The 27,890-nt window shown below is 45.5% G+C and overlaps 1 protein-coding gene across 1 annotated transcript; it reads left to right on the plus strand.

The window, feature by feature from the left end:
• The first annotated feature begins 6,419 nt into the window (after positions 1-6,419).
• Positions 6,420-25,919, plus strand: LOC113424818 (discoidin domain-containing receptor 2-like). Its single transcript, XM_087944186.1, has 17 exons — positions 6,420-6,817; positions 10,613-10,757; positions 12,469-12,571; positions 13,390-13,618; positions 14,435-14,582; positions 15,432-15,537; positions 16,454-16,640; positions 16,816-17,062; positions 18,099-18,203; positions 18,334-18,494; positions 18,606-18,801; positions 20,239-20,483; positions 20,660-20,781; positions 21,255-21,452; positions 21,755-21,989; positions 23,670-23,819; positions 24,581-25,919. The coding sequence occupies exons 2-17, from the start codon at positions 10,691-10,693 to the stop codon at positions 24,728-24,730; spliced, it is 2,649 nt and encodes an 882-aa protein (XP_087800312.1). The 5' UTR covers positions 6,420-6,817; positions 10,613-10,690; the 3' UTR covers positions 24,731-25,919.
• Positions 25,920-27,890: the final 1,971 nt, after the last annotated feature.

Below are 27,890 nucleotides of genomic sequence, written 5' to 3' on the forward strand. Positions count from 1 at the left end.
ATTCACTCTCAGAATCTTTCTTTGTCCCCCTCCCTCCCTCTCTCCCTCCCTCTCTCTCTCTCCTTTCTTGCTTTCTTTTCTATAGCTTTAGCAACCCATATCATTATGTTTGGCTTTCAAAACAGGGCAAGATAAATCCCAGCAAAGTTCAGCCAAGTTCTGTTCCAGATCTGTATTTGTCAATATTGACCCTGGGTGGCTTTGGAAGATTTCAGACTGGCATTTTCCCAGCCCTGTTTGAAAATGGCAAGAATCTGCCTCCACGTTTTGCCTGCTAGCAGATGTTCAGTCCTTAGGCCGGAGCCCATGAAAAAACAGAGCTTGTCTTTTAGTGCTCCCAGCTAATTAAGCCAGTGGAAGATTTGTAGAGAATCCGAAGAATGTAGCAAGGGAATTTGAAGGATAAAACTTTGGACAGAACGTGTCATTCATCCTTTGTTCTGATGAGGGTAACATCAGAGTATTTTGTTAATGGGTTGGGGCTCGGTGTGCGATCCAAGCGATGTCCTTGCTGAACCAATCAATCAGAACGGACTCGGAAGGGACCTTGGAGGTCTTCTAGTCCAACCCCTGCTCAAGCAGGAGACACTACACCATTCTCTTCCCAGTCTCTTCTTAAAAACCTCCAGTGATGATGCATCCACACCTTCTGAAGTCAAGCTGTTGCACTGGTTGATTGTTCTCCCTCTTTAGGCAGCTTCTGCTTAATTTCAGATTCTCACCGTGATTAGTTCCCATTCATGGTTTCTTTTTTTGGAAAATAAGTTGACCCCCTTCTTCTTTGTGGCAGCCCCTCAAAATGCTGGAATACCAGAAAACCAAAACAAACAGAACAAAGGAAGTTCCGGAGAAGGTCGCGAAGATGCTCCTTTGGACTTTCAGGAGTGGATTCTTTGATGACTAACGAAGAGCAACATGATCGCAGGACTGGAAATTAATGGGATGGCTAGAGACCATCCCAAGACCACACGCGTCTGTTCCCCAGATTATCATGCATGGATCTAGTTCTTATGTTCTGCAACTTTGAAGCAGTTGACCTCTATGGGTCCTTCAATCTCTCTTCCGTAGCAGGATGTCTGGGGTATGGAGGGACATGAAAACAGTGGGCCTTTAGGTCAGCTTCCCCTGGTCAATTTTATTTCAAGCATTTTGATTTTTCAACCGTTGCTTCTTGCAGTCTTCTAATCACCGGGGGGATTTTTCAACGTTTCTGCTTTCTTAGAAGAAAACGGACAAGATACCCAACTTTTGACCCAAGCAAATAAATACTTTCTTTTTTCTATATTACTTGCTTCCTGAGTTACTGAATGTCTCCCTTGAGCTTATTTTCCTTCCCTTTCAGTGGTTTTTCTTTCTTTTTTTTTTTTTTAAAAAGCCATATTCTAATTTATTGGGAGAGTAATCCTCCAGTTTCCCAGCCGGCGAGGTCAAAATTTGAAATGAAGTCTAAGGGTGGCCAAGATTGAGTTGTGGGCTGAATTAATGCCAAGCTTGTGGGTTGCTGACCTCTTGATCTCCATTGCTGTCTTGGCTCATTTTCGACCCGTTCCATTTTGGCTGCCATCTGATGCTGGTTACTAAAATAACCACCTCCTCAATGGGTTGGACTGACCCCAAAAGCCAGTCCATGAAACAAAACCAATAAGCAAAGGCAAGGTTGATGAGACCATATTGTTATACTTATACATGACTTATACCCTAACCCTAGAGAATGCAGTAACTATTTTTTTGGCTATCATATTAACTGGGATAGACTTTGATATGGTGGAAAAGATGGTGGCAAGGGAACAACCCAATGGAAGTGATCTGAAGGACCATTTTTTCCCAGTCCTATCTACTTGACCCACCAGAGCAGTGAATGTTAAGGGACTTCTCTCCGAAGAAGGTCCATCTAGTGAGATCAAGAAGAAGGACGAAGGATCTTCTCCATGGTGGTTCCCTCCCTGTGGAAGATCATCTTTGAAGAGATAAGAATGCCCCCAACTTTGATTGTCTTTTTTTAAAAAAAACACCCTAAAAACATGGTTTTTCCAATGGACTTGGGGACCCCAGATTAATGTATGGGGTCCATCAAATGGTTGATTCGATTGTTATCAGCAAAGGGTGGGGTGTTTATTGATATATATATATATTTTACATTGGCATTTTAGCACTTTAATCTGCCCCAGAGTCACCTTGAGTGAGTTGGATGGCCATATCAATTTTCTAAAGGGATAAAAAGTGCAGCGTGGGCAAGCACATTGGGACAAAACGTCGCAAGTACACACTCTATTTTCATCCGGGCCATGCTAAAATGAGCATGAGTGTGTGCCTCATAATACCCCGGGCACATGGCTCAACTTCTCACAAACTTGCAGCCCTGCCAGGGGAGAAAATTAGGCGAGATCTTTGCACGCAACCCTCCTTCTCCGTTCCCAGGTGTTCTCTCTAAATAGCTAGAGCTATTTCTGCCTCCCACTTCACCGCATAATAATCCTAATTGGAGGCCCGCCGATAAAATTCTCCCCCTTAATGCCCACAGAACAAACACTGTGAGCTCCATAACTCCTAGACGGTCTGCCTCACACTTGTAAGGGCACGGGAGATAAGAGATTTGCATGGGAGAAAAGCACAGTCTGTGGGTTTGGCCCGTTCAACACAGGGTTTTTTTTCTTTCTTTCTTAGCTTGTCTGTGGTTTCTAAGGTCAAGGACTGGTTTGAGGGACACCATAAGCGCCAGAGTCAGCAAAATCCTCCCCTTCTGCTACCCCTCCTAAGAATGTTCTTGGTTAATGGAGTAAGAGTTGCGCCCTTAGCTGAAGATCTCTGCTGTTGGCCTCCTTGCCTTGTTTCTTGAAGTTTTTTTAGGAGAACTGGCATCTTCAGCTTAGCTGCTAGCCAGATTGTGGATTAGAAAGAAAGAAAGAAAAAAACGGGAGGAGGAGTAAGAGAAGGTCAATGGAATGCAATCAAATTGTCATCTCCAAGGCTTTGGAGAGTGTGAAGATAACCTCCTGGAGGCAGATGGTTCTTCTTTGTTTTCCCTTGCTTGTTCAAAGGAAGGGAATTTAAAAAAAAAATCCACTCTACAATCCCATCCAGTTTTGAAGACATAAATAAGAGTTTTGCGAAGGGAAAGCAAAATTTTATCAGCGACTTTGTTCCCACTCATGCTGTCCTTTCGTTGACCCACTCATAACTCGTTCCCTGAAGATTTCATGGCTGGGATTCTTCTTGTATTTCTTCCGTTCAGCGAACAATTGTTGCAGGGTAGATGAGCACTGGGGTCCTCCAGGCATAGAGGAGGAGATTTCCCCCCTTCTCAATCTCCCTGAATGTGGAAGATAGGCATTGTAGTCTGAAAGAATCATTCCAACCCCATGAGAGTTTTGGGATGGGATCGTTTGCTAACAAAGGAAATGAGTGGTAGGTGGTCCACAGAGAAATGTCCCCCCCAAAGCAATTAATCCAGGCTGCACGGGAACACAAGGCTACGCGGCCCACACGGCCCGGGGGAACACAAGGCTTGCGTCGCTTGCATTGCAAACAACATGAGGTAGTGAGGGGAGGGGGGAAAGGGTGGAGGGGGGGAACCTGCCCCACACACCCCAAGCACCTGGCCTGGCCACTGGGCTGCTTCTGTCCGCTTCTTTCTGCTTCTGCTTTTGGCTGCACACAAGGAAAGCAGCAGAAGTCTTTCTTTCTCTCCCCCAAACTCCGCCAGAAATGAGTCTTTGGGACCCTGCAAGGCCTCCTGCTCCAAGAGGCTGCGCCAGCAAAGACTCACTTCTGGCAGAGTTTGGGGCAGAGAAAGAAAGACTTCTGCTGCTTCTGCTGCTTTCCTTGCATGAAGCCAAAAGTCTCTCTCTCTCTCTCTCTCTCTCTCTCCCCCCCCGAGAACGGAGCTGGAGATGGTATCCTGCAATCCCAAATAAAGAATGATCGATCGGTAGGAAATCGGGGTGGGGAATTTTCCTGCAGACTTTGGGGGGGGGGGATTTTCCCAGGATCTCTGTCCCATGGGATTTAAAATAATGAGTCTGGTGGTCCCTGAGGTCCAAAAGGTCGGCGACCCCTGGACTACAGGACCTCCAAACTCCCTTCCAACTCTTGTTATTCTGATTTTTCTGATGTCATTAGCAGCAGCTTCCCCTAATTTCGCTCCCTAAAACACCGTGGGAAACCCGGAAGGAACACCCTCAGCAAATGACTCAGAATCAGTTCACTAGTTCTCACTGATGTGTGGGCAGCCAACCAAGCCAGCCAAGCCAACATATTTTGCTCATGTCATTATTTCAGCCCTGGGGGGTTTTTTGAAATAAAATAGCACACGTGCTAAACTTTTGGGGAGGGTTAAAAATCACGCTGGGTGGGTGGGATTCCATGACACATGTTGTGCATTGACCATAAACGTTTGATTGATTGATTGATTGACTGTGTGATGGTAATCCATGGGAATGCCGCGACAGTCGTAAGTGTGAAAAACGGTCATGCAAGTAAGTCATTTCTTTCCCCAGCCCCGTTTAACTTTGAACAGTTACTAAATGAAACGTTTAGAGCACTGCCTGTTTGATTCTCTTCTGTAGAGATGCAATAATTCCTTCCATTCAAAGCAACCTCCTCCCTCTGTTTTGTTTTGTTTGGTCTGTTCAACTGTTCAAAAGAACCATACACTTAATTTGTATTATAGTTCATAAATAATTTCTGGTTTAATCTGTACTGAGATGCATTTTCATGTTCCTTTTGAACAGTTTATAGCCTCTAGTTGTGTGTTCTGGTCACAGTTTCTATCCCATCTAGTACCAGTTATAGCTACAATACCCTACTTGCCCTCATACATTAGAATGTGAAGCTCTTGATGTAAGTTGCTCGTACTATGAACGTTGGCATACATCATTTGAGTATTGAGTATGGGGTCTTCTTCTTGAGCAAGGGTTGGACTAGAAGACCTCCAAGGTCCCTTCCAACTCAGTTATTAGGGGTCCTTGGTGCTCTCTGAGCTGGGTTGTTTTCTTGCAGACGTTTCATGACCCAACTAGGTGATATCATCAGTGCTAGTGCATCATTACTAGCACTGATGATGTTACCTAGGTGGGTCATGAAACGTCTGCAAGTAAACCACCCAGTTCAGAGCTATTCTATGTAAACAAGGGAGCAAGTCACACATGCTAACAGCAAAACGGATGGTGTTACGTAGTTGGGTCATGAAACGTCTGCAAGGAAACCACCAAGCTCAGCAAGCACCAAGGACGCCACAGTTCAACACCGAGCTACAGATATTCTCCTTTATGAGTAACTCTGTTGTTCTGTTTATGGCTTATAGTAAAGGATGAGAGAACCAGCATTCATTCTTAAAAAAAAATTAAAAAAACCTTCAAAAAAAAAAGTATTTTCAAGATAACTGTAGCTATTACTGATCCTTGGTGGGATGGAAACGGGCTACTAAATTGACTACTAAGCAGTCAATGACTACTTCAGCTTCAACCACAACAACACACGAGCACACAATAGATACAGACTCAAAGTAAACCGCTCCAAACTCGATTGCAGGAAATACGACTTCAGCAATAGAGTGGTCAATGTCTGGAACTCACTCCCTGACTCCGTTGTTACATCCTCAAACCCCCAAAACTTTAACCTTAGACTGTCTACTATGGACCTCACCCCATACCTAACGGGTTTTTAAGGGGTGTGCATAAGAGCACCAACGTGTCTACTGTCCCGCTCTATCCTTTTGATTCGCATCCATTTCATGTATTCATAACCATGTTTATACTTATACATGTTATCTAATACATGCTCGACAAAGAAAGAGAAAGGAAGAAAGGAAGAAAAGAAAGGAAGAAAGAAAGGAAGAAAGAAAGAAAGAAAGAAGGAAGGAAGGAAGGAAGGAAGGAAGGAAGGAAGGAAGGAAGGAAGGAAGAAAGAAAGAAAGAAAGAAAGAAAGAAAGAAAGAAAGAAAGAAAGAAAGAAAGAAAGAAAGAAAGAAAGAAAGAAAGAAAAAGAAAGGGACTTTTCAAGGACTGGGCTCTCCCCAAAGTTGGATTTGCAAGATGCACCTTTTGATGGATCACCTCCCCTGTCCCAGAGTGGCGGTTGCCCCACACATCCCTGCCCCACACTTCTAGGAACCGCTCCGCCTTCTAGCAGGAGGCCGAAAGTTCAGTTTCCTTGCAAGAGAGCTGCACTCGCTGTGTGGCGCCTGTGGTGCCGCTTCCCATTTCTGTAGGGTCAGCAGGCTGGGAAGGGGGGGGGAAGGGTGCAAGGGGGGGTGGGATTGCATCTCTCTCTCTCCGCCCCCCACCCTCCGCCCCCACGGGTCTGGCTGGGCCGGGCCGGCCTCCTCCTCGGCTCCCCCTTGTTTTCTTGGCATTGTGGATGTGCCTGCAAAGTTTGGACAGCGTCCAGCCAAGTGGGCTGAACAAGAGTGGAAACAGCTTGAAGGAGGAGGGGATGAGAGAGAGAGAGAGAGAGAGACACGAAGGCAGCCTCTGGCTTTGCACACCAGCACACACACACACACACACACACTCATGCACATCTGCTCTTTCCCGTAGTAGCCTCCGTCAAGGGTTGCCATAGAAACCGGAGTGACATAGAAGAAGGAGAAAAAGAAGGAGAAAGAAAGAGTCTCCGGGGCCCAAGGCGGAGGGACAGAGCAGCCGGGAGGAAGAACTTTCAGCCCTGCTGGCAGAGTTGCTCAGGCCCGGAGGACGGGATGGTGGGAAGGGGAGCCCGGCTGGATCCGTGGCGCTCAAGCGCCTAGGCTCCCTCCCTCCCTCTCTCTCTCTCCCCCCACCATGGCGGGGGTGGCAGGACGGCTAAGGCAGCCCGGGAGGTAAGGCCTGTTGCGCGGGGTGTGTGAGTTTCTCTCCTCTTTCTTTCTTTCTTTCTTTCTTTCTTCTTTCTTTCTTTCTTTCTTTCTTTCTTTCTTTCTTTTCCTTTCTTTCTTTCTTTTCCTTTCTTTCTTTCTTTCTTTCTTTTCCTTTCTTTCTTTTCCTTTCTTTCTTTCTTTCTTCCTTTCTTTTCCTTTCTTTCTTTCTTTCTTTCTTCCTTCCTTTCTTTCTTTTTCTTTCTTTCTTTCTTTCTTTCTTTCTTTCTTTCTTTCTTTCTTTCTTTCTTTCTTTCTTTCTTTCTTTCTTTCTTTCTTTCTTTCTTTCTTTCTTTCTTTCTTTCCTTTCCTTTCTTCTTTCTTTCCTTTCTCTTCTTTCTTTCCTTCCTTCCTTCCTTCCTTCCTTCCTTCCTTCCTTCCTTCCTTCCTTCCTTCCTTCCTTTCTTTCTTTCCTTCCTTTCTATTCCTTTCCTTTCTTCCTTTCTTTTTCTGCCATTCTTCCTTCCTTCCTTTTTTCTTTCCTTTCCTTTTTTCTCTTTCCTTTCCTTTCTTCCCTCCCTCCCTCTTTCTCTGTCTTATTTTCCTTCTCTTTCTCATCTTCCTCCTCCCTCCCTCCCTCCATCTCTTCTCTTCTCTCTCCCCTCCCCTCTCCTCTTTCTCTTCACTCTCCAACTCCCTAGCAGACTTTCCCCTTGGCTTTGTCCAATTCAACAACTCACTCCTCTTCCGGGGACTTGAGGCCTGCCCACCCACTCCCTCCCCTCCAAAGGGAAAGGAAGGCAAAGCTAAAAAAGGGGTGGTGGTGGTGGAAACCATGTTTTTGACATCTTTGCCATGAGGCATCATAGGGGAAGGCAGAGGGCATGGCCCAGGGAAGCCGGAAGGGTCGCACAGCCGCCTCTCTTTTGTTTTCTGGCTTAGAGGAAGGAAGAGCGGCTGTTTTTCTCTTGGCCCAGTTCTGTCCTGGAAGAGGAACAGAGTATCTGGCGTTTTGTTTTGTTTTAAGTTTGAAAGACCAAACAGTGCCCTTCCTTCGGCAGTAGGCAGAAATGCCTGACAATTCATAGAAAGATGGAAAGATGAAGAAAGAGAGAGAGAGAGACAGAGAGAGAGAGAGAGAGAGAGGCGCAGAATGGATAGAAATGATACATGGATGGATTGATGGATGGATAGATAGATTGTTTGTTGTTGTTAGTTGCAAAGTCATGAAGTCCGACCCATCATGACCCCACGGACAACATTCCTCCAGGCCTTCCTGTCCTCCACCATCTTCTGGAGTCCATTGAAGCTCACGCCGACTGCTTCAGGGACTCCATCCAGCCACCTCCTTCTCTGCCATCTCCTCCTCCTCCTCCTCCTCCTCCTCCTCCTCCTCCTCCTCCTCCTCCTCCTCCTCCTCCTCCTCCTCCTCCTCCTCCTCCTCCTCCTCCTCCTCCTCCTCCTTCTTCTTCTTCCCTCCATCATTCGTAGCATTAGGCTCTTCTCCAGCTCCTTCCTTCTCATGTGTTGGCCAAACTCTTTGAGTTTCCTCTTCAGGACCTGGCCTTCTAAAGAGCAGCCAGGGTGGATCTCCTCTAGGACCGACCAGTTGGATGGCCTTGCAGTCCAAGGACTCTTCTCCAGCCCCAGAGTTCAAAGGCCTCCATTCTTTGACGCTCAGCCTTCCTTATGGTCCAACTTTCCCAGCCATGCATTGCCACTGGGAAAACCACAGCCTTGGCTCTACGCTCTTTTGTTGGCAGGGGATGCCTCTGCTTTTTGGAATGTTGTCTAGTGATCGTCATCACCATTATCACACACACACACACACACACACAAAACCCATTTTGCTTCCTTGACCCAGTAAGGGGTCACCCAAGGTCACAGGATGAGAAGCTGTCACGATTTTAGGCACGGAAGGGGAACATATATGTCCCCATATATATATATAGAGAGAGAGAGAGTGCAGCCATAGAAGAGCAACCAAGGTGATGAGGAGACTGGAAGCTAAACAACGGTGGCAGGAACTGGATATGCCCAGTTTAATTAAAAGAAGGACTTGCGTTGTGGCGACACGATAGCAGTCTTCCAATTATCTATGGGGCTTCCCCAAAGGAGAGGGAGTCAAACTATTTTCCCTGAGGGCAGGACAAGAAGCAATGGGTGGAAACTAAGGATGGAGAGAAGCAACCCAGAACTAAGGATAAACTTCTTGACAGTGGGAACAATTCATCAGTGGAACAACTGGCCTCCAGGAGTTGTGGATACTCCAACACTGGAGGATTTTAAGAAGAGGATTGGACCGCCATTTGTCCAGAATGGTTTAAGAAGGTTGGACTAGAAGACCTTCAAGGCCCCTTCCAACTCGACTGTTCTTCTAAGACAGAGCCAGTGGAAAAGTTCCTCTGGGGGAGAAGCTGATCTTTTAGAAGAGAAAGAAGCCAGGCCAATCCAGGGGGTGGGGAAGGAGACCCCACGCCAAACCTCCAAACCCTTTCCTCAAAGTTTGGGGGAGAGGAGCCCAGATGGGCGATGGATCTCGTTAGCCCACCGAGGCCTGAAGAGGGAAGCAGAAGGCAGGCAGATGGTGGGATCTTGCTTCCTTCCAAAGATACTCCTCGGAGCAGGACTTGAGCTGGTTGGGGGGGGCGGGGGAGGCAGGAAGGCGCAGAGATGCGAGCAAGACCAAGACGGGTGCGTGTGCAAAGCAGGCGAGGGAACATTGTGGCCCGCGAGGCAGATCAGAGCTGGAAACCTGTGCCAGGGAGAGAGAGAGGGGGCAACCTCGAAAGCAGAGGGACAGGAGAAGGTGAGGAGAACAGGTGGGCCTTTCTCTCCCCTTGCAAAGGAAGAGGGTTGCGGGTTTTCTCCAGCTCAGAGCACATTTGTGTGTGTGTGTGTGTATGTGACCTTGGCCAAACCTTCCTAGTTTTGCCTTTCTTGCTATCATCGCCCGTTCTTCTGTAATATAGTTTGTAAAATATACAGTTCTCGCAGCTGTTAGCAATTAGCAGCAGAAAACCGCCCCTGGGCCCCCAGCGGCAAAGGAGAAATTTTAACGCTTTTCTGCTTGGCTATCAGAAAAGCCAGAGAGGACATTGGACTCTCTTCTCGCTTGCACCTTGCAAACTCGGTTGGGATGGAAGTTTGGAGCAAGGCCTTGCACGCCCAGGGGACAACCTAAGAGCAAAGGAATGCCATTGTGTTTAGAGGGGAAAGACACGGAAAGTTAATTTCCTCCAGGATATGATTCGTAGGAGGGGCAGAGTGGGTGTCTTTCTTTAGGGCTTTCCTTCTTCCTTCTCGGTGATCAAAGAAGGCCGTTGGGCAGTTTATCTAAAGCTTATTGAAGTGTGCGGAAAGATCACATGTTTCTGTGTAAAAGAAAGTAGTTAAGGTGGATCGTCATTCGTGCTTCTTCAAAAGGCAACTGGGCTTCCTTCGATTTTTCCTTGGAAATGTTTCGCTTCTCCTCCAAGAAGCTTTTTCAGTTCTGATTCAAGAGCTGTACTGACTCTACGGAAGAAGAACAGTTGGTAGTTCAGATTCATACAGAGAGCCTAAGCTTACAATAAATCTTTATACCCATTTGAACTGCCTATGAATCCATTTGTACCCTCAAGAGGCCTAAGTCCAGCCCACCGTGAATTCCTTATCTACCGCCCACTTGCTTTAACAGTTAGTAGTTGAGATTCATGCAGAGAGCCTAGGCTTACAATAAATATTTATACCCATTTGAACTGCCTGATTCTCCTGGCGCTTGACGGCTGATCTAGAACCTGACCATCTAGTTCTAATGAAGTCTCTTCTCTCTTCCCTCAGAGTCATGAATGGCAGTGACTGAGGACCCGTCAAACTGACCAACGGAGGGTACTCAGTCCAAGGTTACCTTCACTAAGGATGTTCTGCTTAGCTCTTCTGCTCTTGGCTGGATTTTCAACCTGTTCAGGATCTGAAGTCAATCCAGGTATGAACCACATAACTAAACGGGAATTGTCCCTTGCTTCCCCAGCCTTAAATATTTCCCGTTCCATTTCCATCCAGTCCAGTAACACTTTTAGTAAAGGTAATAGTTCCGTTCACACATCCATGCTAGTTGTTTCTGGCTCTAGGGGTTGGCGCTCACCTCTGTTACAGCGCTGTCTGAAGATGTCTCCGTGGTCATGTGGCCGGCATGACTAAATGCCTTCGGAGACGCACAAAATGCTGTTCTCTTCCCACCAAAGGGGTCCCTATTTTTCTACTTGCATTTTTTTTTTTACGTGCTTTCGAACCGCTAGGTTGGCAGAAACTGGGACAAGGAACGGGAGCTCGCTCCATGACGCGGCGCTAGGGATTCGAACCGCCGAACTGCCGACCTTTTCTGATCGACAAGCTCAGCGTCTTAGCCCCTAAGCCACCACGTCCCTCAGTAACACTTTTAAGTCTCCACAAAAATGGGCATATCTTTTATGGGCCGTTATTTCAAGATGCCATTTCTGCAAACTGGATGATGCAAGGCTAAGGCACTCATCCCATAAATTTAGGAAATGTAGAAGAGACAGTAGAATTCGGGGATTAATACCCAGCCAATCGTCATGTGTGTTTATTGACTCTGATTTCTTGTCTCCAGATGGGAATAGATAAATATTTTTTTTTCCTTCCTTCTGGTTAGGGAATGTAAATACAGAAAAAGAATAACAACAGCCATACTTTGTTGTCCATTAAAAGCCAAGATAGAAAATAGCTCCTAAAGAATTCTTTAATTCTTAAAGAATCCAAATAGGTTAATTTCAAGAGATGTTATTTCTTAGTAGGTAATTCTTAATTCTTAGTAGATAAAGAGAGTCAGTTTTACCAAAGCTTATCCGGTCAGTTTCAAACACCAAGAGAAAGCTTCTAGATTTATCTTCCTCTGCTTTTTCTAGATAATGCAGATTATCCCCAAATAGCCTCCTGCTTCTTGGCAAGACAGGATTACATATTGATATATTGTACTTGGCCAAAGCCCCAATCCTGGAATGTCCTGAAATGGCATTAAAAGGATGTGTGAGAACTTGTGTTATCTGAGGCAGTCCTCATGCGATAAGACGGGATGAGCATATGTCTTGACGGAATATCCAACTACGTTGTTAGTTTGATCCTGTAAGGAAATATCTTTTCAAAACACTGTAGTCCTTCAGTACATTTTTATTTACAAAAAAAATAAAAGTTTTGTTAGTGTTAGGGTTGGATAACACATTTGAACAACCTAACTCCCACATTAATATAGGTAAGTCATTGATTTACAACAGTTCATTTAGTGACCGTTCCCCCCACAATGACCTATTACTGTTTTTCACACTTATGACCATTGCAGTCATGGAATCAGGGGCGGTGTCAAGATTGGAATTAGCCTGGAATCCTCAATGTTGCCACAAATGGTTTCAATCCGACCTCTCCTGAATTCAGTTAACTCTTATATAGCGCCGATTTAGTCCTGACCGTGAGTTGACTAGACTTATTTATCAGCTTAACTGGAATTTAATCTGTGGACCTGATTCTCTGTGCCTGAAACTCCAGCCTCTCAAACAAGCTGAAAAAAATAAGCACTGAGCTTTAAGAGTGAAGTATCTTTCGTGGGGCTTTGATGAAGGGGGTCTCCACCTTTTGTTTTTCACTGCAAACCTTGTGTCCTTCCCTCCTCTCCCCTTTCTCAGCAATATGCCGGTATCCTTTGGGGATGTATGAAGGGACCATCCGAGATGAGGACATTACTGCTTCCAGCCAGTGGTATGATTCAACTGGACCACAGTATGCCCGGTGAGTGGAATTTATTCCAAAGTTGGCCGCACGAATTAGCTGAGCCAAAAAAAGACGGAAATATAGGACAGAATAGGGCAGGGATGGATGTTGTGGTTCGCCAGCAGCCTGTGCAGATGGCAGCGGAATTGGACAGTGGGGAAGAACGGGGACCAGTCTGGGAATCTGGGGAGGACTTAAACGAGGGTCCTGCGTCCAATGCAGAGATGGGGCCAGGACCATCTGGAAATGGGGTGCTGACTCCGGAGCCTCCAAAATTTGACAGCAGCAAGGCAGAGGAACAAGGGGAGCCTGTTCCCAGTGCTCGTGTGCGCAGAGCTGCCAGAAGGCAAGAGCAGCTGAAACAAAAGGGGTGACTCGGGAGTAAGGCTGGGAGGTGTTGCCCCTCCCCTAAAGGTATAAAAGAAATGCAAAGGTAGAGAAATCTTTGCAGGAAGCAACATTGTTGGATCTGTTCGGATTAAACCTTGAAGCTCTTTGTGGACTTTGTACTTCGGTTGTTTTTTGACAGTTAATTTGTCACTTTAGTTGTTGGCAGCAATTCAAAAGAGAGAAAGGTGGGTGCTTATCTTGAGGAACTGTTTGGAACTCATTACCGGCTGGGAATGAACATAATTCCCAGTGTTGAAATAAAACAAGAGTTGTTTGAACTAAGGATGTGATTAATTATGGTCTCAGGAAGCCTCGGCCAGAACAATGGATGGGCGGGGGCCAGCTGATGGTTGGAACTACCGGTTCATTAGAACCGGTCCAACCCGGCAGCATCCCACCGCTGCTACTGTTCCACCTCCATCTCTTTCTGCCCCGTGCATGTTCAGGTTGCTGAGAGAAGAAGGCGACGGAGCATGGTGTCCAGCAGGACTCCTGCAACCGGAAGACGTGCAGTTTCTTCAGATTGACCTCCACAAACTCTACTTCATCACCCTGGTGGGGACACAAGGGCGCCACGCCCGGGCCACCGGGAAGGAGTTCGCCCGGGCCTATCGGATCAATTACAGTCGTAACGGCGAGCGGTGGATCTCTTGGAAAGATCGTCAGAACAGGCAGGTAAGTGAGCTACGGAGCAGCTGCGAAGAGAAATTGAGCCCTGAAGATACGTTTTACTAAAAGCTGTTAGACCTCATTTAAAAAAATAAAAAAGAGGGTATGTGTGGAATAAATCTTAATTTATTACTCATCCAGATGTTCCATGCTTGCTTAACTCCTGCCCACAAATCCTTTGCTGCTTTCCTTTTATGTTATTCTCTACAGTTTGTAAAGGTGCAGACCTAGTAGTTGTTATGAATGTCTGTTGCATAAGACATAGGAAAACAGAAGCAAGAATAAGTTAATTCATTTGAGGAAAGGAATGAGTAAAAATTTTTCCTGCCACTGCTCTGAGCTACAGTGTAGTTTGTTTAATTTTCAAGAATGTTCTAAGTGTTTCTACGCCTATTTTCTGGGATAGTGAAGTGGTCGTTTCAAGTGGATTAATGGACAAACCAATATTGCAAGAATTCAACCGTGGCAACTTGTAAAACCAGGGTTTTACGGCTTAGTTCATTGTGTAATTGGCATCAGGAACTGACAAAATCATGGGAGGGTGATAGGAAGGTCATCAAACTTCTAAGGTAGACTCCAAAAGAATCTCTTGCATCTTAAAATGTGCTTAAGGAACTCCCTCCCCAATTCATTCATGATCAAGTTCTCAGGTGGCTCAATCCATGCTTGAGGTCTTCACAGTAGCCTTCTCCAACCTTCCCAGATGTTTCCAGCTAGGCTGCCCCAACCAGGTAGACTCAAAGCTACCCATATGGGCTTCTCCTTCTCAAGACTCACAATTCTCCAGGTCCAGTGCCACTAAGATGGCCAAATCCCTTCCAGGTGATCCAAGGCAACACAGACACCTACGAGGTTGTGTTGAAAGACCTCCGCCCACCTGTCATCGCTCGCTACATCCGTGTGATTCCAGTGACCGAGCAGCCCATGACTGTCTGCATGAGAGTAGAACTCTATGGTTGTGTCTGGTCTGGTAAGGACTTATACGTTGGTGGAGATTCTCAATCACCCAGGTCCTGGTTGTCCCAAAAGTGCTTTTCCAAAAAGGCAACAGGACTTTTTTTTTGGGAGGGGGGGGGAGTTTCCGCCCTTGAAAACATTATTCAGAACTGAAGAAGCTGCTTGGAAGAGAAGCAAAACATCTTCAAGCAAAAAAAAGTCCAGTTGTTTTTGGAAAAGCGCCTTTAGGATGACTTTCTATGTTGATTCTAGAAGCTTTCCATGGCAGGCGAATCCCTAGCTTGGACTAGAGTGCCAACAGATATCTTCTTTTATGCCTACCTACCGTTGGGTTACAAATAATTCTTTTAATTTCGGAAATTTTGAACTAGCTTCATCTCAGTTTTCAAGAAGACACCCGGGACTTCTTCTAGCCAGCCCTTGTTGATCGTTCGTTTCCATCTAGGTCATTCCTGCATGGTACCATTTTGTGACAACGCCCACTACACCCTCCCAAGATTCCAAATGTGATCAGTTGCCGAAAAAAGTCGCCTCCCACCATTCTAAAAGATGTTTTCTTGACGGTGGAAGAGAGAACGGCTACCTGACGCTCCATTATACTATTGGCCAGTAAATAGTAGGGTGCCATTTCTCGATGGAAGTTAAGCAGACTTCAGTGGATTCCGTAAATCTGCTACTCTATACCTATTGTTTCCTCAACGGAGGTCTAGACTGACAAACTGTCAAGCTCCATTGAAGTTTGAAAGTCTCAGATGAGATTTTGGGGGGACAGAATGGGAGGAAAGGAAAGAGGATTTCTGTTCAAACACGTAGCTGTTAGGATTGTGTCTTTCTCCTGATGCTCAACCGCCTCCTTTCCTAGATGGCCTGGAGTCCTACAGCATGCCCGAGGGAGAAACCATGGTGTCCCCTGGCAATCCTATCGTTTACCTAAATGACTCAATCTACGACGGTCACCAGGAACGAAAGTAAGAGGGAGCCAAGTGCAACATCTTCCTTGCCTCACCAATTTATTACTCTCATGAAGGGTTGCAAGACAGTTCTCCAGTGTCCATTTCCAACAGCTATCTTGGTTTGTTTGTAGGGAAAAACAAACCAATCTCTTGCGACAGATGCTTTTGTGAACCCACGAAACTGCCGCTTTAAGGGACACTATTGTCCTTTCCCATCCACTTAGTTTTCAGTAAGATCATGAAGCCACCTTACAGGACGACCTCAAGGCCCGTTCTTAACAATGGAGGAGAATATTGGTAGCTCGGGGTTGAATTATGGAGTCCCTTGGTGTTCTCTGAGCTTGGGGGTTCTCACTGTCAGTTCATTTCTCCTTAGTTCTTGGTTGGATCTCTCCTTGATGGGTTCCCATCCATGGCTTCTTGTCCTGCCTTCAGGTACTTTGAAGAATAAGTTGACTGCCCTCCTCTTGGTGGCAGAATAACTTGACTGCCCTCCTCTAGATCTGAATGGGGACTAAAAGGGAATGGGACTACATTTTACAAGTAGATTAGTATGGGTTATCCATTTCTGAGTTCATGGTGGTGGCCTAGACGTGGTGCTCTCACCTCACAACCAGGAGGCTGTGAGTTTGATCCTAGGTAAAGGCAGATATTTCTCTCTCTGGGCACGACGAGAATATATCTGATGAAATATAAAAGTCCGCATTAGTGACAGGAAGAGCATCCGGCCAGTAAACACTCAGCTCCATTCAGTTGCCCAGACTGAAGGGATTATGGGGTCATTAAAAGAAGATGATGGTCCATTTCTGAGCTCATAGCTACCTTTGAGGGTAGGACTATCATGAGAAGGGTATGGAGAAAACCATAAAGTCCCCACCTAGCATATCTATCACCTAGATAGTCTTCTGACTGAGAAATCCTCTCGTGGCAGGCTCCTCCATGGTGGGCTGGGCCAGCTTACAGACGGTGTTCTGGGACTGGATGATTTCACCAAGAGCCACCAATACCGTGTGTGGCCTGGCTACGATTACATCGGCTGGAGGAACGACAGCTTCCGGAACGGCGCCGTGGAGATGGAATTCCAGTTTGATCACCAGAGGAACTTCACCTCCATGAAGGTAGAATCTTCTCCCCGGTGAACATTTTGCAAAGCCAGGTTGAGTAAACGACCTCCCCAGGTTAACGCTTAGCCCGTCGATATTACAGAAGGACGTTACCGCTTCCTGCAACGGAAAGCCAACCTGGTTATCTGACGGCTGCCATTTTTCTTTCCCCGCCGCCGCGCAATTGCAGGTTCACTGCAACAACATGTTTTCCAAAGGGGTGAAGATCTTCGAGAGGGTGGAATGCCTCTTCAAACCACAGTTGATCGCCGACTGGGACCTGCAACCGGTGGGCTTGGACACCGTTCTGGATGACAAGAATCCCAGTGCACGATTCGTGACCGTCCCCTTCAACCACCATATTGGCAAAGCCATTCTTTGCCGTTTCTACTTCGCCGATACCTGGATGATGATCAGCGAGGTCTCTTTTCAATCAGGTGAGCGCCCAATTGGTCAACCAATACCCTTGGTTTGCAGGGTGGCCCAATGCCTCAGCGGTTAAGACGCTGGGGTTGTCGCTGGAAAGCCGGCTGGCAGCCCAGGTTTGAGACCCAAGCACCATACGATGGATTGAGTTCCCGTTCCTTGCTCCAGCTCCTGCCAGCCTAGCAGTTCGAAAGCATGCAAATGCGAATAGATAAATAGGTACCACTTTGGTGGGAAGGGAACAGCACTCTGTGAGAAGTTCCTTCTGTTTTCAGCCGTGACGGCCTCCTGCAACCCTCTGCCTGTGAAAACGGAGCTTGAGGAGGAGGTGCGTGTCCCTCCTGAGCTCCATGTTCGCTGGCCGAGGCACCGCAGGCTGGTCCTTTGCTGTTTCCAGGGTGGGCCCACAGGCCAGATCGAAGCACCCAGTGAGTTTGACACCCCTGCTCTCGTCCTTCAAGAGTTAGTTTTAGATCCCCTCACTTCAGCGTCATAATTTTCCATTTTTCTCTTGCTGAAAACCATGCATGTGAGACAATGTGTCCCTGTGTCTACACGCCACATTATTTTTTTCAATGCACCCAGTTCCTCCAAAGTGTTATCTGCCTACTTTTGCATATTATGGAAAATAAATTTCCATAATTTGTTTTATCCACCTTCAGGTTGACTGTCAGTTGTCCCAATTTGCTAATAATTGGATTATTTATTATTATTTATTTTATGTTCCTCTCTGGAGCTCAGAACCTCCATGCATCCAGTTCTCCCAAGTCTTCCCTCCACAAAGTGATTTTTAAAAAAAAATTTGACTGGTATATATATATATATATATGAAATATATGATATATATAAATGAATATATATATATATTCGTTGAGCTATCTAGAACTTTCTCAAGCTGCAGAGAAAGAGCAGTTCCCAGTGTGGTTCTCTGTTGTTTACAAGATCTCTCAAATGATTTCCGTAGGCTCCCCGGCGCAATACACGGACTCCTCAAGCTAGAACTGTTATATTGAGATAATGCCTGTTCCCCCTCTTTCAATTCTTTAGTCAACATGGATACTCCTAATCCAATCCTGATTACTTCCACATGGAGTCCCACCACAGAGTTATATCCCTCATCAGAGAGACCAAATACTACCCAGGGGACTTTGGGTAAGAAGCCAGAGAGGCAAATGATCTCCTCTGAGAAGAGGGAGTGGTGGATGGGGAAACCTCCAGAGCTATTTTCCACCCTTGTATTCCAGATGGATTTGGACTGATCAATTGTGAACGTTCTTTGCAGGGAACACCGTCCTAGCTTCCATCAGTCCCAGGGTTGAGCAGAAAGCAGAGGCCTCCAACTCTTCTCGTCTGATCAGCTGTCTTGTGGCCATCATTCTTCTCCTTTTGGTGGTTATCATCGCCATCCTGTGGAGACAGTACGCTCAGAAGCATCTGGAGACGGTACCATGCACCCTTCGTTGAGCTACCTAGAACTTTCTCAAGCTGCGGAGAAAGAACAGTTCCCAGTGTGGTTCTCTGTTGTTTACAAGATCTCTCAAATGATTTCCGTAGGCTCCCCGGCGAATCCTGGAAGAAGATGCCACGGTGCGTCTCTCCTTCTACAGCTCCAGAATTGTCAATAGTCAGACTCAGATCCACCAGACCAATCCCACCTATGAGAGAGTCTTCCCTTTGGATCTGGAATACCACCAGCCTCTCACTCTCCTCCAGAAATTGCCAGAGTTATCTCAAAGCGCCGAAGACTCGGGTAGGGAAGCTTCTACCCTGTGGTTGTCTTCACACAACACATCCCACTTGAGTTGAGGTTTACGTGAAGAGTATCTCCGTGACTTGGTGATGATTGTGGGTTCCAGAGCCTGGTTCTACTTGCTTGGGCCCTTGGCATCCATCACAAGAGTGAACTAAGAGTGGATGGGATGAGGAAAATACTCACTCCCTGCAAGATCTTGTTCTAATTGAAAGCTGCACCATGGAGAATGGTTTTTCCTACAAGCTTTTCCTTGAGTAATTTGCACAGGGTGAGGCCACAGTCACCACTAATGAATAGGTCCAGAGAGGGTAATGGATGGGATCCCACTTCCACACACTTCCTTCTCTCCTGCTCCTCCTTTTTTTTTCTTCTTTTCCATTCACTGCTGCTTTTCTTTTCCAATTCTCTCCTTTCTTTTTTCCACTTTCGAAGCCGCACGGTTTCCCTTTGGTTAGTTGGTTACCTGATCAATTTGCAACCTGGGTGATCAGTTGAGGTTGTTCTCTGGGTGGGTTTTGCAGTGGAGTGAATCTAGATATATCCTTTTTTTTTCCTTTTTCTTTTGTTTCCTCAAAGATTAGTCCCACCAGATAGATCAGGGGTCCCCAAACTTGGCAACTTTAAGACTTGTGGACTTCAACTCCCAGCATAGCTGGCTGGAGAATTCTGGGAGTTGAAGTCCACAAGTCTTAAAGTTGCCAAGTTTAGAGACCTCTGAGATAGACCAAACCACAAAATCAATCCCTCAGGAAGACTGGAATTACTTTTATTGGCATGGGCTGTAATAAGAGAATCTTGCAATTCCTATAAAACAACTATTAGCCTCTTTTCCTAGACAATGGAGTTTGCAAATCTCTGGCGGTCATCTTCCTTGATAGATTAGAAGCTTTCATTCCCAGGAAGTTGTGGTTTTTTGGTTTTTGGTTTTGCTGAAATCTGCCTGCTACAAAACTGAAACCAACCAACCAACCGGCTGACTCGTGCCATTTGTCCACAATGGTATAGGGTCTCCTGATTGGGCAAGAGTTGGACTAGATGCTCTCCTGGGTCCCTCCCAACCTATTATTCTATGTTCTATGCCAGTTTATTCCCTACTAAAGGCAAGGGAATGGCTTTATCAACTTCAAACATTTATCTATTGTTGATAAAAGCCTGAGCTACTCTGAATGGCCAGGAAGGATCAACAGGGAACAGATCTGCAGTCAAAACTTCTAAATAATATCATTTTATAGCAGACTCAGAAAGTTTCATTTTTCAAACATCCAGAAAGTTTGAGATTTTTGAGAAAACAACATCAGATTAGAAGTGCCTTCAGAATCTTTTTTCTAAACTCTCTTTGCTTTGCCCAACAGTAGAAGATGAACATCCCAAATACATCGTATGGGATTCTGAGCATGATGTTGGTCCAAACCCATGTCTCCCTTGGTCTTTCAGCCTGCAGTGGTGATTATGCAGAACCCGACCTCACCAAGTGCACCCCTCACCAGGGATTCCAGAATAATGTTCCCCATTATGCCGAGACGGACATAGTCAACTTGCAAGGGGTGACAGGAAACAATACATATGCCGTGCCAGCCATCACCGTTGACTCGTTGACCAAGAAGGACATCTCCATTGCTGAATTTCCCCGGCACCAGCTGCAGCTCAAGGAGAAGTTGGGAGAAGGACAATTTGGGGAGGTGAGTACATCAAGAAGGACAGAGTGGGGAAATCATATTTCCCAGTCAGAGATCAGTAGCCTAAGGAGATGTAGACACTTCATTGGCTGCCCACTATTGGGTTAGATTGAACTCTGCAGATATTTTGTAGCTGAGCCTAATTGTTGCTTTCATGGGTTGGCCCTTCACATGGACAGGTCCACCTTTGTGAAGCTGTTGGTCTTCTGGAATTCTTGGGCCGCGCTTCTCCAGAAAGTTCCAGCCGGGCAATTTTGGTGGCTGTGAAGATGTTGAGAGCTGATGTCACCAAGACAGCCAGGTGAGTTTCAGTGACATCATCAGTAAAGGTGAACCTGCTTACTCTATCAAAAGTTCTCAAAGATCTGAGGAGGTGTCATTTTAGTCTTGTGAGCATTGTTGTCTATCATCCTAGGGTATGGACATGTAGGGATGGTCCTAAGTCTTAAGAAGGAAGGTTCTGGTTTCATCCTAAGATAAACTTCCTCTGCAGTTGGACAAAGAAACCAACAATCAACAGGAATGACAGCTCCTCCTCACTGGAGCCCAGAAAGTCCTCTGTTTGTGATTGCATTAATTGTGATAGTTTGATTAGACTAATTAATTACCTGCATGAAACAGGAGGGCTGAAGTCCCATAACATGTGGCATCAATCTTTGACCGTTGATCGGAAATATGCTTCTTTCCCCATAAAGTTGGAAGCAATAATGATGTCTATTAGCTTTTCTCCACAGAACGTTTGGCCACCTACCCTTCTTCTTCTACCCTTCCTAGGAACGATTTCCTAAAAGAGATCAAGATCATGTCCCGGTTGAATGACCCAAACATCATCCGTCTGTTGGGTGTGTGCGTGAAGGACGATCCTCTCTGCATGATCACCGAATACATGGAAAACGGGGACCTTCACCAGTTCCTCCTGCAAAGGCAGAGTAGAAGCACCTTCACACGTTCCAGCAACGTTCCTTGTGTCAGGTAATGGAGGGGAAAGGAAGGAGTTGGCTAGAATTGAAAACCATAAAGGTGAAATAAATAAGTAAATGCATGAATAGGCATTAAAAGGCATGCTCTCTATTGTACCCTTCTGAAAAATCGATTGGGCTTCACAGCAAATTGCAGTTGACTTGTAGACTTCCTTTATTCATTGCCACCAAAATTTCCAAGGTCCATTAAGGACTTCAGAGTTGGTTTCTACTGGAAGAATCTATAGCATTGATGACAGTGAGAGCTTTGATATTCCTTGCTTGATTCTTTGCGTTGAACTCTTCTCTCCTCAGCAATCTCCACCTCTTGCTCATGGCAACTCAGATTGCTTCTGGCATGAAATACTTGGCGTCCCTCAACTTTGTCCACCGGGATTTGGCCACACGCAATTGCTTGGTTGGAAATAACTACACCATCAAGATTGCCGATTTTGGCATGAGCAGGAATCTGTACAGTGGTGATTATTACCGGATACAGGGCAGGGCTGTGTTACCAATCCGTTGGATGGCCTGGGAGAGTATTCTGTTGGTAAGAAGATGGAATAGTAGACCAACTAAAATTGTGTTCTTCTCCTTCTCCTTTCTTTTCCTTCTTCATCAGTCATTGTCATCTCATCTCAATCTCCTTCTCTACCTTCTTCTTCCCCTTCTCCTTCTTCTCCTTCTCCTCATCCTTCTCTTTCTCAGTTTTCTTCTCAATCATCTCCATCAATCATCATCATTCTGATTCTATCTCCTTCTCTTTCTTCTTCCCATCCTCATTCTCTTCATTTTTCTTCTCAAATCATCCATCAATCCTCCTCCTCCTGTCTCTAGCTCCTCTCCTCCTTCCCCTCATCCTTCTTCCCCTACTCATCTTTCTCATTCTTTTCCTTCTCTTTCTTGCTTTTTCTTCTCCATCAAACATCATCATCCTGTCTCCATCACTTTCTCCTCCTTTCTCCTTCTCCTCTTTTCTTTTCCTCTTCCATCATCGTCACCAACAACAACCATCTCCTCCTTCTTCCTTTTTCCTTCATCATCGTCATCTCTTCTACTCTCTTTTCTTTGTTTAGAAAATTAGCAGCAATACTTGACTTTGAAAATTCTAATATCCAAAGAAGTCGCTATTAAGAAGTTCTAATTCACCTCCTAGATGATCCAGAAACAAAGATGGAGAGGGAACTAATAGTCCTGCCTGCTTAAAAATGTTTCAGGGTTTTAGTGAGTGCTCTCCAGAATCTGGGAAATGTACCTGCCCAAAAATGTCCTCCAGAGATGAGTAACCCACCTTCCTTGAGTGATAATTTCCAGGATTTTTCAAGAAAGGGAGAATTACTGATCAATCTGAACGTGCATTAAATGGGCCGATTAATACCCAACTGATGCAAAATCAACAGGCAGAAGAACAAACATTATTTCCTTTCTTGTCACTGTGATGTGATCTCCAGAGCAAACAGTCTTTTCTGCATGTATGAACACCACTTCTTAGAATTCCTAGCAAGAATCACATTGAATTAGATACCTGAAGTCCGTGTTCTGATCTAGGCCCCTTTTATTGAGGTTGAAGTGAATTCCTCTCCAGCAAAGTCCCGGCAAACGGACTTTCATGAGATTTCACAACTACAGACCTTGATCAGGCTTGGAGAGTTGCCAGGCCGATATCTTCCAAACGCCACCCTGTAGCAGCAATTACTTGGCAAGAAGTCAGGAACAGATCTTCACTCTAATGAACTGAACTAATTGTCTCCTGCAAACCCCACTCCCCTTTTGTTCCTCTTTATTCCCTATGGGAGGGGCCATTCACCATCTACCTGAGCCTTTACTCCCAAGTCGACCCTTGTTCTTTAACTGTTCCCTTCATCTGGCAGCTCTGTGCATCCGCACACTGGGAACAGGCTCCAGCAGTTCTTCTTCCCCACTGATCTCCGACTCCGATGGCAGCTGATAACTGTCGGATGGCCCTGGCCCCATCTCTGCCTCCAACGCAGGGCCCTCGCCAGAGCCTCCCCCAGACTCCAGGACTGGCCCATGTTCCTCCCCAACCTCCTCATTGTCTGAATCTTCCGCCAGTTCTGCTGGTGGGCCACAATAGTCCATCTCAGTGGAGAACATTCAGGGCGGTGAAGATTAGTAGAGGATTTAGCAGCTCCTCAAACAGGAACGGACATGATCCTGAACTGGGAGAGACCTTCAATCACCTGCAGCTGTATTTTTTTTCTTTCTTTAGGGCAAGTTCACCACCGCCAGTGACGTGTGGGCCTTTGGCGTGACGTTATGGGAGATGTACACCTTATGCAAAGAGCAGCCGTACAGTTGGCTTTCTGATGAACAGGTCATCGAGAACACAGGGGAATTCTTCCGAGATCAAGGCCGACAGGTAAGATACCTCAAATCAATGAATTATGTTGGCTCCTCTTCCTGGTTTGTTGAAAAGGACAAAGAGCTGACTGTTGCATTCTCTCATCTCCTAACCAGACCTGCGCCCTATGTCCTCACAGCAATTTCCAAGCTTTTTTGTGTGTGTGAGCCCTGGTGGTGCAGTGATTAGAATGCAGTATCGCAGGCAAACTCTGACCACAGCCTGGAGTTCAATTCTGACCCGTTCAAGGTTGACTCAGCCTTCCAAGATTCCAAGATTGGTAAAATGAGTCTGTAAACTGCACAGAATGCTGTAAAACACTATGGAATAGTATATAGGTCCAAGGGCTATGGCTATTTTTTAACCGGTCCGTTAATGCATGCACTGTATATCCCTTGTCCCATGGGATTGTTGAAGATTTGTTGAGAGATTTTTTGGGGGGGAAGCTTGATCATTGGCATTAGATTCCCCAGCTTTTGAGGTCCATTAAAATGGTTAAGAATGGCCTTTCATGAAAGAAATTAAAAGTTGGCCGTGAGAATAGTTAATTGGTGGAATGACTTATCTCTCTGGGTGTGCCATCCTTGGAAGTTTTCAAGAATAGACTGGATGGTTATATGTCCAGAATGTTATAGGCTCTCCTGCTGAAACAAGTGGTTAGACAAGAAGACCTCCAAGGTATCTTTCAACCTTATATTTCTATGTTCTGTGAAAAATAATTGGACGTCAAATGACTCCCAAATCCCACGGTGACATCCTTGTGCTCTTCCGCTCCACAGGCCTACTTGTCCCAGCCACATCTGTGTTCAAACCCTGTGTTTTCCTTGATGATGAAATGCTGGAGCCGAGATATCAAAGATCGCCCCACCTTTGAAGCAATCCACCTGTTTCTCATCGAACAAATGGATGGAAGTATTGGACCTATATGAGAACATGAAACTGTTGAAAGACCACTGTCATTGGGCCAAAGGTGCTCAGGTGTCTGTCTGACTCCCTCTTTCCTGTGGACAAGACCAGGTGAAGTCAGATGCACCACCAAAGTAACCGTTGAAGGTGTTATTCTCGAGATCTCTTCAAGGGGTGGCCTGATGGGGCCTCTTTATCATGTGGCTGGTGGCCATCATGAGAAGAAGCAGGGCCCAAAGTTGAGGGGACTCCATCGCCTTGTTGAGAGGAATCCATGTTCTGTATTGTCCTCTCCGTGGGGGCATCTTGGAAGCTGCTGCTTTTCTCAGCCACCATTCAGAGTTCCAGAGGGCTGAGAAACTAACATCTCATGGAATATTTTTGTCTTCTTTCCTTGAAATATGGAGAGGATCTTTTGTCTTTGCTTTGTCCCTCCTTCCTAGCTCTCAGCAGAATTCACTGTCTCCAAAATGAAAGATAATGTTCCACCTTTTTGGAAGATCAGCTTCTTGGGATATCTGTCCACCTTTCCTGAAGACCATGTTTGGTGCATCCTGTGGGACCTCCAGCTCCTCCTTTTCTGTCGTACCTGTTCTTTCTATCTTTCAATCATACTTGGGGAGCTGATGGATACTTGTGACTGCCGATTCTCCAAAAGGAGAGACACGTCAAGTTTCCCACACTGGATTTAACTACCTTGATGAAGAGCAAAACAAAAATGAATGTCAAGGTTGATAGGAAGGCCTTCTAGATATCAACAAATGGGAAGGATTTACTTTGGGGGAATGGCATTATCGTAGGAAGGATTAAACGACACTGTGACTAATATCAAGATGAAATGGATCTTTGGCAGCCCGAAAGGACTGATTTTCAAATCGTGCTGTATTGAAAGTTGTCAAGATGCCAAAGAAGTCATAGCCCACCTTAGAACATCTCAATTTCATTTTTCATCCAGCCTTTCTTTCCTTCTTTAGTTTAAACCCCTTAAACATCTGCTGCTTTAGTTTCTAGGTTTTAAAAAAGTTTGAAAATTAGCCAAGTGGGTTTCTAGCCCATGAGGATTTAAGCCCTAAAATTTGGAGTTTTGTGGGTAGGATCTTGAGAAAGACTAGGAGAAGACAGATTTGGCTGAAGAAAAAGACAACTCCTCATGCCCTGAATGTTTCCTTCTGCATCCCCCCTGAAAGGGTCCAAATTTGTAAAAAAAGAAAATCACATTTGGCCCAGTTTGGGAGTGGGGTCCATCATGCAAACTGTCCACTTTTTAACCAGCCTGTGATTTCAAATGAATGTGCAGCAAGTTTGATCATTGTTACAACCTGATTTGTTTTTTTTTTAAATATGGTGCTTAAGGTTATTGTTAATTGCACAAAATAATATGTGAGGAATCAGATGCAAAGCAGTTTGGTAAATATCTCCATTTTCCCATGCCAGGAGAATTCTTGGCTGGAGACAGATCAAAAGTTATTTTTGAAAAGGCAACTGGACTGATATTGGAGGAGGAGGAGGAGGAGGAGGAAGAAGAAGAAGGAGGAAGAGGTCTTTGCTGGAGACCTTTTGTAAACATTCTCTTCCAGGATTACAATTTTCAGTTCAGGGAAGGAAAATGATGCTTTGAACAGTTTAACCATCAACCCTTTTCATCCTGGCTGACCTGGAAAAAGGTAAACATGGTTGGGAAACCACCTGGTGTACTTGGAATGAAACAAACTACCTGGATATGAAACGAATAGCAAACTTGACTTAAAATATTTACTGAAGCGCCAAGCCTTATTCAAATAGTTAGGTGGTTCTACTTCTCTCTCTCTCTCTCTTTTTTTTCTTAAATTAATATCAAGAAAATGCAAATCAGTTTGAGGAACTTGATACTGGAGAAGAAGACCTTAATCTTCTCTCTCCTGTAGCCCCAACAGCCTCTTCTTGTACCCCATTTTTTCCTGAACACCCCCCCAAATGGTAGGTATGGCCTGCAGGTATCGTGGACTGGCATCTGTCAGTGAAGAAGTCACACAGCAACTTCCTCCTTGCACCATAGAAGGAAGGAACATCTCCATGGCATCCATTGTGTCAACCAAGAAGAACGTCTGGTCTTGCTATATTTTGCTAGGGATTGAAAGAGATGGAGCTCAGAAACAGTGGCCTTTATACAGAGACCACCACTCCTTCTTTGTGAGGGTGGGTGTTGGTGACAACACCAACTCATATGATATATTCAGGGAGCCGGGAATTTGGAGATAACTGGAATTCAGAGCAGTGGGGGGGGAGTTCAAGATTTTTTTTTACTACCAGTTTGGTGGACGTGGATTGCTGGGCGTGGCAAGGAAGGATACTGTAAAATCTCCATTCCCTCCGCATCCCACTAACCTGCTTCCCAGCTCCGTTCTCCTGTGCAGGGCAACCAAAGAAGACCCAGCTGATCAGCTGGGACTCGGGCGGAGAAGAGATGAGGTTGGCGGGGCCAGTCAGAGGTGGGATTGGCCAGTTCTCCTAATAACTACTCAAAATGTCTGCTACCGGGTTTCCAGAACGGGTCAGAACCGGCTGAAGACCACCTCTGATTCAGAGACTCCAGAAAGGGATGCCCAAGCTAGTTGAGAATTTCAGATGGGCTCACTAGAGGCCAATCCTTGATAGCTTCAAGCTACCTATGGAAACGGGGTCACCAGAGCACAATTGTAGGGTCCTCCTACCAAGCTCTGCCTGAATGAACCCTTCAAACCATCTGTCCAAACTCATGCATTGGCCATCAGAGTTGGTTCCAGCAAGAAGGGAGGGCTTCCTTCCCCATATATACATACATACATACACACACACACACACACACACACATACAAAGATACAGGATCAAACCAGCCTTTAAAAAAATTGGCCACTTCTAAAACCTTTGTGGTGCATCTCTTCACAACAACCAATCAATCAAAATGTCTAAAAAAATAAATAATTAAAAGCAATAATGATGCCCCCCTACTTCTCCTTTGGCTATTTCCTCTTCCTTTTGAGAGCGGGAGATTGTCTTTCCATGTTACTTGAAGTTTGAAACTGTGGATAGATGCACAGCACATAGGATTCCCTGAAAAAAAATAGTAAACTGGTTCCCACCCCGCTCTTCCTTTCCTATTCTAGTTTTGCTAACCCTCCTCTTTTTTTTTTATCTATTTTGGCTCTTTAGCCCTGTATATTTTG

This window comes from Notechis scutatus, chromosome 15, assembly GCF_049901735.1.
Source record: "Notechis scutatus isolate UNSWTSFEM ecotype Mainland chromosome 15, rNotScu1.2, whole genome shotgun sequence".
Classification (NCBI taxonomy): Eukaryota; Metazoa; Chordata; class Lepidosauria; order Squamata; family Elapidae; genus Notechis; species Notechis scutatus.